At 38.0% G+C, this 16862-nt stretch overlaps 1 protein-coding gene across 2 annotated transcripts in view; it reads right to left on the bottom strand.

Moving 5' to 3' along the window:
* MYO3A (myosin IIIA) overlaps positions 1–16862 on the bottom strand; it is a 177708-nt gene that overhangs the window by 89948 nt on the left and 70898 nt on the right. For both annotated transcript variants that reach the window (XM_067030447.1, XM_067030446.1), the window contains exons 11-15: positions 10209–10308; positions 8527–8643; positions 7209–7313; positions 7018–7101; positions 2604–2806 (exon numbers count right to left, since the gene is read on the bottom strand). In XM_067030447.1, coding sequence (XP_066886548.1) covers positions 2604–2806; positions 7018–7101; positions 7209–7313; positions 8527–8643; positions 10209–10308 — 609 coding nt within the window. The remainder of the gene's footprint in view (positions 1–2603; positions 2807–7017; positions 7102–7208; positions 7314–8526; positions 8644–10208; positions 10309–16862) is intronic.

The following is a 16862-nucleotide window of genomic DNA, read 5'->3' as shown; positions in this document are numbered from 1 at the left end:
GGCGGACTCGGCATCTGCGGATACGGCAGCGGGCTCTGGAACCAACCCCTCGCAGATACAAAGGGACGACTGTGTTCCTTTAGGCAGCAGCTCCTGACAGGCAGCAGCCCTCCGCAGCCCTACTTCTCCCAGGCTCTGCAGTGTGGGCCCTTCTGCTGCCCTTCAGACCCAGGCGTACAAGTGATTTCTCAGCGCTGTTCATCTGTGGGTATCTCACCATTTATTCTTGGCTCTTCAATGCCCTCTACCCTCTGTAAACAGTCCTCTCAGTTAAGCCCTCTGAAATGGTTCTTTCCTTCCAGTTCCTGAATCACAGGGTACATTTATATTTATCATTTTAAAAAGGACCTACTGGGCTTCCCTGGTGGCGCAGTGGTTGAGAGTCCGCCTGCCGATGCAGAGGACACGGGTTCGTGCCCCGGTCCGGGAAGATCCCACGTGCCGCGGAGTGGCTGGGCCCGTGAGTCACGGCCGCTGAGCCCCTGCGCGTCCGGAGCCTGTGCTCCGCAACGGGAGGGGCCACAGCAGTGAGAGCCCCGCGTACCGAAAAAAAAAAAAAAAAAAGAACCTACTAAGAATTCTTCTATTACATCACTAATACTTTCATTTTTAAAGATCATTAAAAAAGCTTCTCTAGAATTTAACAATGGAATTCAAATTAAGTAAAATTTGAAAAACAGATGTAAAAAAACCTGGAAAAATGGAAGAATTATAAGGCAGATGTGCTTGAATTATAACTGAGATATATTTCAACCTGATTGTAAACTGGAAAACTCTTCCCCCATAAACAATGTTGCAAAGCTATAATCCTTTAGGCCAGCTGAAAATAAGCTTAAGTAAGCCTAAACTATGATCCTAATGGTGCTATTTCCTGGACTATATGGTGCAGTAGTTCAATAAGCATGAACGAGATTATCTGTATGGTTACAAAGCCAGAGCCTCACTGTGTAGCTGCTGAGGGTCCTGCTCACATCGTGCTCTACGTGGGTGGCGCTGCAGCACACGACTCCAGGCGACCCGCTGCGATGGTGCCCTTGACACTGTGCGACACGGTGGCCCCATCTAAATCCCAGTAATTCAGCGTCTCAGGTGGACATTCCCCAAAGACCTGAAGGACAGTCTTACGCAGTTACGAGAGCAGGACAGATTGTTCTGAGAACCAGTTAAGTCTCCACACTTGCATAAGACCTGGAGGTTCCTCCAGGTATGGGTGGCAAAGGCACTAACACACATGCCCTCTAAGTTCTGGGCCCCAGCACACCTTGACAACAGGAGCTGCCATTTGCTGACATTTTCAGTGTCCCATGTACTGCGTGAGATATTATTTCTAATCTTCACACAACTATCAACACTACTACTGCTAATAAGGGCTTAAACTTCATGGGGTTCTTTCTATGCGCTCTTCATTGCACTAAATACTTTACAGGCATGATCTTAATAGGTAGGTACCACTGCTAACTCCTTTTTAAAAATGAAAAACTGAGGTGCAGAGAGGTTAAGCATTTCAAGTTCTAACACACAGTAGGTTGCAGAAACAAGATCCTATAAGGGTCTTTAAGGTTTAAATATCTTACCCAAGGTGGACTACATGTCAGGGAGCCACAATTCAAAGCCATATTTGCCTAAAAATCATGCCTGACATTTTTGGAACTGAAGACCAAAGGATAATTTTCTACACTGAAGGCTGAGCTCAGAGGTTGGCTCCAAGCAACTTATATTCACAATTTATCATATGATAGCAAATGTGAAGGCACTTATAATTAAAGACTAATGTACTTGTACATAAAGGAAGCTTATGTTCCTGAGAATTTAACGTACAACACGTAACTACAATAATGTAGACATGTTTGGCATAAAACCAACATAAGAAAAATGGAAGACTCTAAATTGCCACAACTTAAAAAAAAATAATATAAAGACCAGGGTACAAATTCCATGTTGTGATTAGTTTTTTCATAAGAACAACAAACAAAGATGTTTTGGAATCATGAGGACAGGAGAAAAATTTTGTCATTCAGCTACAAACTGAGGAACTCACTCAACCTAAAAGGAACTCACTCAACCTAAACATTCCAGAATATGGTGCTGGTGGCTTAAATCAGCAGGCAAGAAAAAGAACACTACAATAAAGCCCCTTCCTGAATCCTTTCTTTGTTTGTTTTTTGGTCCCTTGTGTATAAACATTGGGAAGCACAGAATTAATACAAAGATGTATTTATATATACCAGCACTTAAAAGAAAAAAAAATGACTGTTATTTCTAATTACATTTCATATTGGTTTTGTGTAGAGAAGTATATTCTTTCCTACTTCAGAAATTACTCTAAGTTATCCTGTTAGTACCTCTATGATGGGCTTAGGCTTTCTATCTGTTTTCATAAACTTTAGGCTATTTATTAACTCCTTTACTGGATGTAACATATGAGAGAGTAAAACAGTGCTGAGGCATCTCTGCTTCCAATAGTAAATGCCTCACACATAGTAGATGATCAATAAAATTCTGTTGAAATTTTGTTAAATGAGTAAGACATTTTATTATTAAAACAAAAGCATCATCTTTGCTTACGTTTCCCAGAAAATAGGAAATATGTGACACGAACTTACACAGCTTGGTGGATAACTCGGGATTTCTCCAGAAGGTATTCAGAAATCTGTGCTCCCACGACAGCCCCAGAAGGGGTAAATTTCATTTCTAAGTATTTTCCAAATCGGCTGGAATTGTCATTTATAATAGTGCAGGCATTGCCAAAGGCTTCCACCAAATTATTCATTTGTAAAATCTTCTCTTGCAGGGTTTTGTTATTAGCCTAGAGAAAATGTCAAGACATTAAAAAAAAATGTAAAAAATTAATTTTGTATAGAATGGAATGTCTCTTCTTTGATAAGCACTCTATGTAGATGTAAACATACAAGTGCATCTTCTTGGTTTGTTGCCAGAAGTTACAACCTAGTATATTTTTCCCCTCCTGCTGGTGCATTCACTCACTTCCTTTCTTAGAGGGGCGAAGAGATCCTTTACACTTTTTCTATTCAAATACAGTTAAGTTCCTGATTTACAAACACAATTTATAAGCAGTCTACGCATACTGAGGTACGTCTCAAACTTCGTTATTCCTCCTCTACCTCTATGGGTCCCCATCCACACGATCCCCAAAGCTGTGGACCAACTTCCCTTGCTTCCATGGAAGCTGTCAAACCTGCAACTAGAGGGGTAAAGATAACGTGTGAATTGAGAAGCAGAGGAGAGGGAATAATTGTGAGAATCAAGAACAGCTCGGGTGTGTGGAAGGGAGACGTGGATCCCTGGTCCAGGCCAGCGAGCCTACATGGCTGGCCCTCTCTTTTGTCCTACACCATCTCACATTTTCCTTCCCCAAAACAAGCATCATGTTGGGTTTTATTTTCTTTACCACTTTACCTGAAATTCCACCAGAAATTTATCTGGGTTAACAACCAACCTCTTTTAGAAGGCATCCCCCCTCTTGGAGGTTTAAGGAGGTATCAGTCATTCACATCTTAGTAGCAATGGATCACGTGGATTATTTTCAGTGTAATACCTTGCTGAAGTCAGCTGTGTTAAAGGTACGGAAATGTTTATGTAAGGGAGAGGAGCGGCAGGTATTTTTCCAGAAATACCTGTATTCCTAATCCTAACCTGTGTTCCAGCACAGGCTACATTAGAATTTGGGGGGCCGAGGGGGCATTCACAGTGCGGTTTGGGGGGCATATAAGGATTTTGGATATTCTCTAAAATAGGCAATAAGGGGCGAGAGAAGAGAGGAGCAAAAATTGGGATAAACTTGACTCTTTTTAAATGCTATTTGGGGCTGGCCTTGCACTCATGAAAAAGGTGAGAAAACATCAACCACCTGTATTAGGTAGCAGTGCCCTGCTACGTAAGGTTTTGAAGACTGTGTATTACAAAGGTAAATTCCATCCATCAAACATACCATTTTTGCATCTGCTAAATCTTTATCAAGGAGATAACTAAAAGACACACTCAGTCCCGATAAGGGTAGAATTCTTTTGTTTTTATATCACTCCAATTAATATCAAGTCACATTTTTAGATCTAGCACAAGATAAAGATATTAAATAAACATTAGATGTGCTGACATCCACAAAACAGCATTCATACGAGTTAATCCGTTATTGATGAGAGCCTCTATTGACTTCACAAATCAAGAAAGAATAGCAAAGGCCCTTGCGGAAGGCCCCTGAGTAAATTAATTCAGGTGTTCGACTCTTCCATGCCAGGAGAGTATGCTGTGTCATACCATCCCAACTCTCTCCAAAATGACATTTACTTCAGTGAACTTAAAAGCTTGTAGAGTGATGCTTATCCCAGAAGGAGAGGGAAGTGGATGGGGAAGGGATTGAGATGACAGCCCTGAGGCAGGCCCCCCTTCCTGGCCTCTACTGGCTCTTCCAGTTCTGAGGGGTCACAGGCCTGGTTACTAGTATATTTCTAGTCCATACCCACACCCATGATGGAAAACATATAATGAGTCAATTGATTTTTAACAGGAACGTGAAATTCTTTCCACATATTATTTTCACAATGAATTCGACTCAATTAAGCAGCTGTTTTGACACCATGAGGCACCCTTTTATACAGTGGTTGGGTCTGGCCTTGTACCCACAGTGCTTTGTAGCACAAGATTCCTATAATCACTGTGACAGCAAAAATTTTAAGATGACGCTACTTCTAACTATGCAAATCACTATAAACATTTTTGCAGGGATAAGTTGTACACAATGATTTTTCTTTTTTAGCCATTGGCCTAATGAGAACACATTATTCTTGATTTATCTTATTTCAAGGAGTCTACTTAGAAAATCAAACCAAGTCTCTATCCTCAACATCCCATTTTTTCAAATTAAGGTAAAATTACATAGGGTGAGATTCATCCTTTATATAGTTCTGAAAGTTTTTACAAACATATGTGACCATAAACTTCCCACTATAGTCCACATACAGAACACTCCCATCACCCCCAAAACTGTCTCATTACTCTTTGCAACCCTTCCCTCCACTCTCAGCTGCCAAAAATCCCTGATTTGTTTTTGTGCCTAGGGTTTTAAATCTGCAAGAATGACACAGCAAGTGAACCATACATGTAGTCTTCTTAATCTGCTTCTCTGACTTAGCCTAACGCATTTGAGATTTATCCAAATCTCATCCAGTGAGCTTCATTGCTTGTATCAGTGTTCATTATTTTTTATTGCTGAGTAATATTCCATGGCATGGATGTACCATGGTTTGTTTATTCATTTCCTAGTTCTGTTGTTTCCAATCCCTGGGGATTATGAACAAAGCAGCTATAAATTATTTGTCTGTAGCTTTTTTGTATGAACATGGGTTTTCATTTCACTTGAACAAATACCTAGGAGTAGGACTGCTGGGTTGTATAATAAGTATGGTTAGACTTTCTAAGAAACTTCTGAGCTGTTTGCCAAAGTGGCTGTACCATTTTGCATTCTCATCAGCAATACACGAGAGTTTCATTCAGTTCCTCTATGTTCTTGCCAGCACTTAGCATTGTCAGGTTTAAAAAAAATATCTAGCCATTTTAATGGCTATGTAATGGTGTCTCACTGTGGTTTTAATTTGCATTTCCCTAATGACTACTGGTGTTGAACATCATATTTTCATTTGCTTTTTTTGCCATTTACATATTATCTTTGCTGAAATGGCTACTCAACTTTTTTGTTCATTTTTAAATTGTTATTTGATTTCTTATTATGGAATTTTAAGAGTTTTTAAAAATATATCTTCTGGATACAAGTCTTTTATTAGCTATGTGACTTGCAAATAGTTCTCTGAGTCTGTAGCTTGTGTTTTCATTTTCTTAACAGTATCATTCAGAGAACAGAATGTTCTTAATTTTGGTGAAATCAAACTTTTCCCTTTATGGATTATGCTTTTTATGTTGCATCTAACAGCTCTTTGCCTAACCCAAAATGACAAAGAACAAAGTTAACTGACATAATTTTCTTCTAGAAATTTTATATTTTTTGGTTTAATCTTTAGGTTTATGATCCATTTGAAGTTAATTTTTTACAGCATGTGTGGTCTAGAGTAAGGTTCAATCCTTTTGTATGCACATATTCCAGCACCATTTGTTAAAAGACTATCATTAACTGACCTTGCACCTTTGCTGAAAATCAATAAATCATATATGTCCAGATTCTTTATTCTATTCCATTGATCTGTATACCATCTTTTCTTTAATAACACACTGTCTTGACTATCACAGCTTTTATAGTGAGTCTTGAAATCAGGTCGTATTTATTAATCCTCCAATTTTGTTCTTTTTCAAAACTGATTATTATAGTTCCTTTGCCTTTCCACATACATTTTTGATCCAGTTTGTCAGTTTCTAAAAAAAAAAATAAAATCCTGCTGGGATTTTTACTGTAAACTACATTGAATCTACAGATCAATCTGTGGAGAATTGACATCTTAATAATATTAAGTCTTTTAATCCATGAACATGTCATATCTCTCCTATTATTCAGGTCTTCTTTGACTTCTTTTATCAACTTTTTCTATTTTTCAGCATACAAATCTTGCACATGTTTTGTAAGACCTAGATTTCAATAGTTCATGTTTCATGGTGCTAATATAAGTGATACATTTAAGTTTAAACTGATCATTGTTAGTATGTATATAATATATAAATATAATTAATTTTTGTATATTGACTCCCCTTTATCTTGCTGGTAACAAAGGAAGAGGAAGTAAGGAAAGCATTCAGTGAATACGTTAGGGCAAAAAAGAGAGAAAATCACCTCTATAAAGCCTTGCCTACTAAGAGTGAGAAAAGTTAGAATTTGCTTAAAACAAAACATATGCTCTTTATGCTGTTATATTTTAAACTCACAAAGGACAACAAGTGTGTTATAATTTCTGTGCATTATTAAATGTGGAAATTTGTAAATATTAACCTAATCAGTTAAATTAAATTCTGAAGTATAACAAATATTTGTTAGGACAGAGAAAAATTAAATTATACCTTTCCAAGCACTGTCAGCTGCTGAACTAAGAGATGAGCACTTTCAGTCTTTCCAGCACCACTTTCCCCAGAAATAACAATGCACTGCACAGTGAGAAAAGGAAACTGTAAGAAGACTTTATCCTCACAAAATTCAGCTGACACACGAGAAACTAAGAGGAGAATTTCTAAAAATGTGAGACTCTCCTTACCTGATCTGAATTATATGTTATCATCGACTGGTATCCTAAGTCAGCCATGGCAAAAATGTGAGGAGGATTGGCAGTTCTCTTTGCTCCAATATACAGTTTGGAATACTAAAGGTTAAAAAGAACATGTGTTGTAGGGCTTTTGTTTTTGTTTAAACCCTATTTATTTACAGATAGAGTGCTAATTTTTAAAGCAAAAAGTGAATCAAAATACAGCTTCATACCACCAAAACATTACATCTATATTACATACACATATACATGCACAAATCATGGACAATTATGTAAAATAAAAGTTGGACATAAAACAACAGGGAAGAATGATATGACGTAATATGACATCCCTTTGGCAGTGGTATTTAAAAGAAGACTCTTTGGGAAGCACACACCACTTCCAAAGCAGAACTTAAAGTTTCAAAATACTATGATTTCCTTAAATAAGCAGATACTGTATAAAGACAATCAGGTATCATTTTGTTGACTATTCCTTGGATATAATAATGCATGACATACGATCACTACTTTTTTCCTTTCATATCATTTAACATACACTTTCTCATTTGCTTTGCCCAAGATCACACAGTTAACTGATAGCAGAATTTGTGCTAAAGCCCAGGTCTTCTAAAACTTGGTCAAGGTTCATAAATATGCCATTATTCTTGTAAATCTTAAAGTGGCAGAGGCTGAGACAATTACATACTTTTCACACAAAAAAATTATATTAAACACAGTATTATTCTAGAGTAATATAATACTATAATACAACATAATATTCTACAGTACACAAATAGCTAGAAGAGTATGTATCTAATTGCAAATGAAAAACAGCCTAGCTTAACTCCAGAACACTATTCTATATTTAAACATTAGGGGTGAATAATGGATAAATATGTGCTTATATTCATAAAATATATTGTCTGATATTAAAAAATTAACCAGAAGGAATTTTTAAACTCATAACGATGAGTTTTACAACCATTAAGTATATAGTACCTACATATACAATGTATTTTACTTTTGCTCTCCTATACTTGGTTCAGAGGTAGACATTAAGTCTATACTTTTTAGGCATCTGTTTATTGATATGATATGTTATGTGGACCAGTTACCAATTACCAATGACAAGAAGTAATTAACATATCTCACACAAAGACCACAAACTGCATCCAGATCGATTCATCTTCTGATTTTTCCTATCTCTATGTTTTAACAATAATTATTTAACTGTTCATTCAAAGGATTAGATTAAATTAAATTAAATACCTGAAGAGTACAAATTTGTGTACAAAGTAAGAAAATGTGTACAAGCCACACCACATACCTCTGTGGAATAAAGACCCAGACTCTGAAAAGGGTTAAGAGCAATGAGTATGTCTCCCACATAGAAGTAAATCTGATCTCTGGAGTAACACTTCTCAAGCTGCTCTGAGACTGTATTCTATAACGAAATAAAAATAATCTCTTTTTGTTAAAAATCACTGATGGTCAATTATCATTTTAAAAGTAAATGATAAGAAATAAAACATCTGGAATCTGGAGGAAGGATCAGAAAGAAAAGAAATAGATCTATTGAGAGTAAGAAGTGTAACCTCCGGTCAGCAGCTATCCTTCCCCTCGATGGGTACTTTCTTCTCTTTCGAGAGCTGTAGAGGGATGTCATTGTTACCTGTGTTTTCCACAGAATATATTATATGTTACAGGGATTATATATACACAATGCTTTCAAGGAAGTAAGTAAATGCAGTAGCTGAAGAGAAAGAACACTAGGAAAGTGAAGAGAAGATATAGTGAACATGATTTTATTCCAAACAAAGGTTATTCAATGGCTCTGTGGAATGTCTAAGTTCCTTTGCTTAAATGTTTGGCTTTGAGGCAGAGTAAAAAGTACAGAAAAGTAACTTCCACAATTGATAAATCATATGAATAAATGGAATCAATTTTAACAGTGCCAGACATCATCATTCACAGTATATGACACAAGACCAAAAGATCTTGGGTCAAAAAAGAGACAAAAAAATAAAACATAGACAATAGAAACAAACCAACCCAGTGTTTAATACGTAGGTCAGCGATATGATTAGTAAAGCCTTCTTTATAATCCACAAGCTTAGGATTTCACATCGTTGGAAAATCTAATACACAGAGATTCATAAAGGTGTTGGCAATCTCTGGCTTACAAACACTATTTGATTACAAGATGTTTGATGTTCTCAAGAAAGATTATTCTGAGGAAGTACTTATGCAACCCCAAATTTACCAAATGACTACTTCGGTTCAGAATATGCCTCCTGATTTGCTACATTTTTAAGCAAAATGCTCAGGAATGTACCAGAAGTATTAAAAAAGAAAAGAAAAGCCTGTGGATCAGGCGGGGTAGTGATCCCAACCTTTTACTGAAAAGGAGCCTTATTATTTCTCTAATGATGTGATCATCTGAAATAAAAGGTGATGAGGAAAAAGAGGATGAGACTATAATTTACTGGCTTGGACTGGTACCTTCATGAGAGATGTCTGAAATATTTCTGAGGTCACTGGGATAAGAAGTTTCAAGCAGAATTCATTTCCCTAAAAGGTGGGCTTTTAAAAGGTGGATCCCACGAGGGGTCCACTGACCATGGTAACAGACAGGCTCTCAAGGTATCTTCGCGGCTTCAGGTCGTGCCACTGAGATGGTGATGTAGGAAGCAAATCACCCCTTTGAGACTCCTGGGGAGAATTGAGGGGAGGAAGAGGTCTTGGACCTAAGCAACTCAAGCTTGTGGGAACTCGCACTTCTGTAATTTGAATATAAAAAAGAAGAAAAAGTTGACACCAGGCTGGAGAGATCTGCAAATGTGAATTACACACAGTAAAACTGAAGACAGGAGAGATGATCAGGAAACTAAGAGATGAAGAAAGCATGAAACCTACAGATGCTATTCAAAGAGCCTCCTGCTCAAACCACTTCTATAAATTTTTTTAAATGGACAGAACGTTTAAGTTTAATTAAGCTGAGTTTCTTACCTCATCCAAAACTTCTAGGGTTGCTAAATCATCTACATCCTTGAGGCTGGAAATTAAAGATCTGCTGAAGTTACTTTTCTTGGTGTAAAGACGTTCATGCCTGTGGAGCAAAATAAAAAAGAAAACCCCTTCTGATTTGAGAACTTATTACTGATCATAGGAAAAGTCAAATTTAGATACTAAGAAACTGAAAAACATCTATGAAGCTGATTTGCTAAATTCAACAATCACAATTTACCAGAAAACGGCCTCATGTATTTGATGTCTTCTCCTCTTCACTGGGAAATTGCAACACATTAAACTTACTTCATGGATGATCAAAAGAGCTCACTATTTCCATCAAGAACTCCCTTATATATAATATTCTTTAAAGCTTCCTCTAAATTCCGACGTGTGATTTAATCTGTTACAAAGTGGTGAGTCGGAGCGATTTTCACTCATTAGGTTTTTCCAGTTCTGTCTGAGGTAGTGTTAGCCCACCGGTAGTCAAGGAGTGATAATTTGAAAAATTACTATTCAGCAGAATTTAAGAGGAATACAAAATAAGCCACACTGGGGGCTTTTAAACAGTAAAATGTATGCAGAAAATTGATTTCAGGTACTAGGAAGTTTATTTTCAAAGTGAAACATTTCAGCAATTTCAATAACAGCGTAAAGATCTTGATCTGACATGAGGTCTGGAGAAGTTGCTGAGGTAAACACAAGGGTTTGTTTCAACTTTTCTGGACATGAAATCCACTCTATTTTGAGCATAACTGCATTTTCAGTGTTTATTTTGGGGCAGACTGTTATGCATTTGAATCTGTCCACTAGTGAAAGGGGAAGGAATACGCAGATTGCGGAGCACGATAAGAATCATACCACTTACCCACCAGACTGTAATGGTGTCTCATTGCTTACAGAAGGAAGTCACTATTGATAACGGCCCCCCCTCTACCCATGGCCAACCCCGTTTTGTGCGCTCGATTCCATCTCCTCTCACTTACTCAAGGATATCACTCTTTCTCTCCTGTATCACTCATTTCTCCCTCTCGACTGTTATAACATCTTCCCCCAAAGAAACAAACAATCAAACAAACCACCTGTCCTTGAGTTTGTTTCCTCCATCTACCCTTCCATTTCCTTGCTTCAGAGCAAAAATCCTCAAAAGAATTATCTGCCCTTAACTTCTTCAATTTCACTCCACCCGCCCAGAAAACCCATGTCAGTCAGGCTGTCATCACCCCCCACGGAAACAGCTTCCAGTAAGGACAACTGTGACCTTCCTTCACATTGCTGAGTCCAACGGTCCGTTCTAAGCCCTCATTGTACTTAACCTACCGGCGGCACTTGACAAACTCTTCCTGAAGACATCTGTCTTGGTGTCTCGCGTCCTTCTCTTGATTCTCTTCCTTACCTCACTGGCATCTCCGTCTCAGTATCTTTTTCTGGTTCCTCCTCACCTTCCTATTGTCACATTTTTTGAGTCTCCCAAGCTTCGGTCCTTAGAGCTATTTTCTTCTCTATCAACATGTACTCCCTGATTCCATCGCTTTAAATACCACTCGTGCACTGACAGCTCTGCTCATCTCCAGACCTAAGCACCCGGCTGCTCACTTGAAGCTTCACTTGGCTGTGAAGGTGGCTGACTTAGTAGGTCCCAAACCTGCTCCTGCCTGTGACCTCATCTCAGCCCACGGTGATCCATTCGTCTGCTGGTCAGCCTGGCCCCTGGCTCCTGACTTCTTCTCATACCCCTCCTGCCACCTATGTACGAAGCCCCTCAGCTCTTTCATCAAATCCAATCCAGAACCAAACCTTTCTCCCCACCAGCACCTCCACTACAGTTCATCTCACACCACAGCAGCCTCCCCGCTGCCACCTCTGCCTCTGATATCCTTCTCAACGCTGCACTCAGAGTGAGATTTTTAAAATAAGTAAGATTTGTCCTTTGTCTTTTAATTTCCTCCTCAGTCCCATCTGTGGGATGAAACTTTTCACAGTCTACCTCAAATGCCACCTGTTTTAAACCCTCAGCATAATTCTGTACATCTTTCTGGACAAATATCTTAGTTAAGTCATTTCAGTCAATCACTTGTGTGCAGGTCTTACTCCCTTTACTAGACTGTAAAGTTCCTCAGCATGGTCCTGGAATGGTTGGACATCCACATGCAGGAAAAAAAAAAAAAAAAAAAGAATCTAGACACTAAACTAACAAAATTTTCACAAAAATTAAGTTAAAATAAGTCATAGCATATATACACTACCAAATGTAAAATAGATAGCTAGTGGGAAGCAGCCACATAGCACAGGGAGATCAGCTCGGTGCTTTGTGACCACCTAGAGGGGTGGGATAGGGAGGGTGGGAGGGAAGGAGACGCAAGAGGGAGGGGATATGGGGATATATGTATATGTATAACTGATTCACTTTGTTATAAAGCAGAAACTAACACACCATTGTAAAGCAATTATACTCCAATAAAGATGTTAAAATAAATAAATAGATAAGTCATAGGTCTAAATGTGAAATATAAAACTATAAAACTTCTAGAAGATAATATAGGAGAAAAGAAACTAGATAACCTTGGGTGTAGAAATGAGTGTATGGACACAACACCCAAAACATCATCCACGAAAGAAAAAAGTGATAAGGTAGACTTCATTAAAATGAAAAATTTCTGGGCTTCCCTGGTGGCGCAGTGGTTAAGAATCCGCCTGCCAATGCAGGGGACACGGGTTCGAGCCCTGGTCTGGGAAGATTCCACATGCCGCGGAGCAACTAAGCCCGTGCGCCACAACTACTGAGCCTGCGCTCTATAGCCCACGTGCCACAACTACTGAAGCCTGTGCGCTTAGAGCCCATGCTCCATAGCAAGAAAAGACACCGCAATGAGAAGCCCACGGACTGCAATGAAGATTAGCCCCCACTTGGCACAACTAGAGAAAGCCTGTGCACAACAATGAAGACCCAACACAGCCAAAAATAAATAAATAAATAAATAAATTTCTAAAGTAAAAAACTATTAAAAAAAAGACTGTTAAAAGAATAAAAAGTGAAGTCACAGGCTGGCAGAAAACATTTGCAAATAATATATCTGATTAAGGACTTGTATCTAATAATACGAACAGTGCTTTACTCCTACTTGCAATTCTTAGATGTTTCCATAATAATTTTTATAGCATTTACAAAAATGTATAATTGTGCACTTATTTGTGTAGATAATTTAGCTAATATTTGAATCCCTTACTACAATACAAGCTCCAACATACGGAAGACTATGTGTCTTTAGTTTCCCTTTGTGTCCTTGGAACAAGGAGATGATTGAGAACACAGTAGGTCCTCAATAAATATTAGTTGAATGAATGAGTGAATGCATATCTCCCACAATTTCTGGCACAGGATTTGCCCATAGTTGGTCTCCACATTTGCTGAACTCGACAAGAATCATCTTTCGTATCCCCTTATTTCCAAAGAAACTCATATGACATATGATTTTTAAGAAAATAGAGAAAGATATCCAATTATGTACTTAATTTAAGTGAAGAGCCCTGAATTTTCCATCTGTTTTTATGGGTCCATTTGGCATCCGAAGGCTGCTCCTGGAGAAGAACAAGGAGTGGATGGTGACAAGGAGCCTGGACTCAGGCACGAGCCCTGCAGCTGCAACAGCAGGAGGGACAGTGGCCCATGGTGAGGCTGGACTCCAGGCGCTACGGGAAGCCAACGGAATATTTTAATCAAAGGGCAGAGGGTGGAAACGATACAGTGGGGTAGCATGTTTTAGTAAAGAAAAAAAATCATTTTACTATATTCTAGAAATAAACATTATCACTAGGTAAAGAAAGCCAAGAAAAGTTAAACTTCAAGTAGTGAACGCAATTTAGGGTCATCTATTCTAAGAACATATTAGATGATAAATGTGGCATTTCAAATTAGTAGAGAAAGAAAAAAATTCAAGAAATTGTGCTGGAACAGCTGGTTAAAATTTTGGGAATCATGTACTTTATGTAAAAATTAATTCCAGATGGATTAACAAACATAGATTTAAAATGTCATCATAAAAGTTCTAGGAGAAGATGCAAAAGAACGGCTGTGTAGTAATGGGATACAGATGGAATTTGTAAGTATGAAAAGATAGAAAGGAGAATTTTAAAATGGAAGAGATCTGACAATACAATTTTAATACGAGTATAATAAAACACAAGTAAAAGAGAAAATGGAAAAATATTTGCAATATGTATGATGGACAAAGAATTAATATGTCTAATATATCAAGAACTCTTGAAACTCAAAGAACACTGAATATGAGATACCATGAGATATTAAGATAGCAATCTTGTATTGAACACACAAGTTTTAGGCTTGTCTCTTTTAATTTGGGAAGATAAGCTTATCACTATCACCATTTCCTAAAATAGACATGTTATCACCAAAAAATGCTGGAAGCTAATCATCTTACCTAGACTAACAATATTTAAAAAGCTGAATCATATAATCTCTGTTGCTTCTTCCAACCCTGGAACTCTCTGTCAACCGAAGTTTGTGTACTGATAGGTATACTATTGTAGCGTATGGCTGTCTGCTTCATTCTGAAGAGAAAACAAAAGTCCTTTTCCATGACTTTGAAAAACTAGGTTTTACCATTCATAAAGACTTCATCAGGTGACTTGAGAAGATGCTTTGGCCCTATTCTGGAGCATAGCTCCTTTATTTAGATTTCTCTCCAGTTAAAGAGTAGAGGGTCTAAGGTATATGGGCAGTGGCCAAGCAGGCAGCAATAATGGCCGTAAAGCCAGTGAGGAACAGGGGCCGACTGATAAATTATTCTACATTGAACTAAATTCTGAGGTAGTTACACAGAAAATCAAAAGTTATTTCTGAAGCTATATAAATCCTTTCCTTTGTTTAGATCATGGAATTTTTGACACCAACGTTGCAGTCAAGAGGCTGGGCTCTAGAATCTGAATGCTCAGATCAGGTAACAGAAGATTTTGTGAGGATAAGCAAAATGGATGATTTCTTGTAAAACTCTCATTTAGAATGGGCATATGGAAATGCCTTATATATAAGTGCTACTATTATTCCAGCTGTGGCCCTACCACTGACTAGCCACATGGCCTTGGGCAAGGAACTCACTCTACTTCTTCAGAAATAAAATGGAAATAATAATGGCTATTTCATAAGGATGTTGTGAGATTAAATGATATAATACATGTAAAGTGATTCATTCAGGGCCTGCTATGGTTAATAAATTATTATTATTATTATTGCCTTTATGATCATAGGTTTAATCCTCATTTACTTTATATTTTACATTTAATATTTATATTGAATTATATATTTAATTTCTATTTATTTCATATTTAGTTGTCTTCATTCTCTTTTTGTCCCAGAGGTGACCCCTCTACTCTCCTCGAGCATGAACTGTAAATACATGACACTGAACTCAGCCTAAACTGAGCAGGGAGCGAGGAAACGTGGGCCCAGGTCTTGCTGATGGAGGATTCACGAGCATCACTGATTCTGAAGGACTTCATTGTATTTATTATTAAGTCCTATGTATACCCTGATGGTAGTATCTCAGCAGGAAATGGGCATCATATCAGCAAACAACTCTTCCTTTCTTTGTTTCTCCTCCCTGTTTCACTGCAGTGCTCAGGCTGATTTTACAGGTAACAGAGCTGATGCTCAGTCAGGTGCTGGAGGAACGTGATGAAAAGGAACATGGTGTCAGGCATATGTCGGTGCCAGCACACCTCCCATCTCCCGCTGCTTCAGAGTTCAGCGCTGCTCTCCACGAGGTCAGTTTAACTGGAGAAGTGCCCTGGCCATGGGGACTGCCCATTTACATTTCTCCCATATATGTATTTCTGCATCACCAATGACTGCTGGACACAGCCATCACAATAGACTGCTCTAGAAAGCACTGTCAGCATTGCTGTCACTTGGTTGGATCTTAAACTTAATAGAGACAATGGGGCCAAAAAAAAAAAGACAGTTACAGCTGTCACGACAAAGTAGCATGAGTGAAGGACTCACATTTATACTCTCTCAAGTGGCATGATTAGTTGCATCAAGAATACCTAATATTTTTAAAACTACACAATTGACCACATATAAGATCATAAGGTGTAAGAGTGAGAAAAGCAGTTAAATAAAATTGTCCAATTCCCTTTAATTTTAAGAATTGTGAAAAGTGAGGTAAACAAGTTTGTGATGTGTTCACAAAAACTCAACGAACCCAGTGATTAATATGATATCTCCATTCCTGCTCTGATTCATTAGACTTCTCCCACCCTAAACACACACACACACACACACACACACACACACACACACACTCTAGGTAGAGCCTTAAACTGTACGTTTCAACAACCACTACTGCATTCATTCATTCAACAAATACTTAAATTTCTGGAGCATCTAATATGTTTCAGGCACTGTTAGGAGTTGGGATAAAGCTATGAAGACAACAGATAAAGTCCCTGCTCACATGGAACACACCTTCTGATGGAAAAGTTAACAATAAATTATAAACAAAAAAGATCATTTCAGCTAGGACAGATATGTCTGTACAGATTCATTTTTGAAGGAGAATATGTTCAAATCAAGCATGCAGCACTGGTTATTGCTTCAAATACTACCAGATTAATGGACAAAGCTGTATATTTTCA

This window comes from Kogia breviceps, chromosome 3 (assembly GCF_026419965.1).
Source record: "Kogia breviceps isolate mKogBre1 chromosome 3, mKogBre1 haplotype 1, whole genome shotgun sequence".
Classification (NCBI taxonomy): domain Eukaryota; kingdom Metazoa; phylum Chordata; class Mammalia; order Artiodactyla; family Physeteridae; genus Kogia; species Kogia breviceps.
This window is presented reverse-complemented; position numbering and strand designations above follow the sequence as displayed.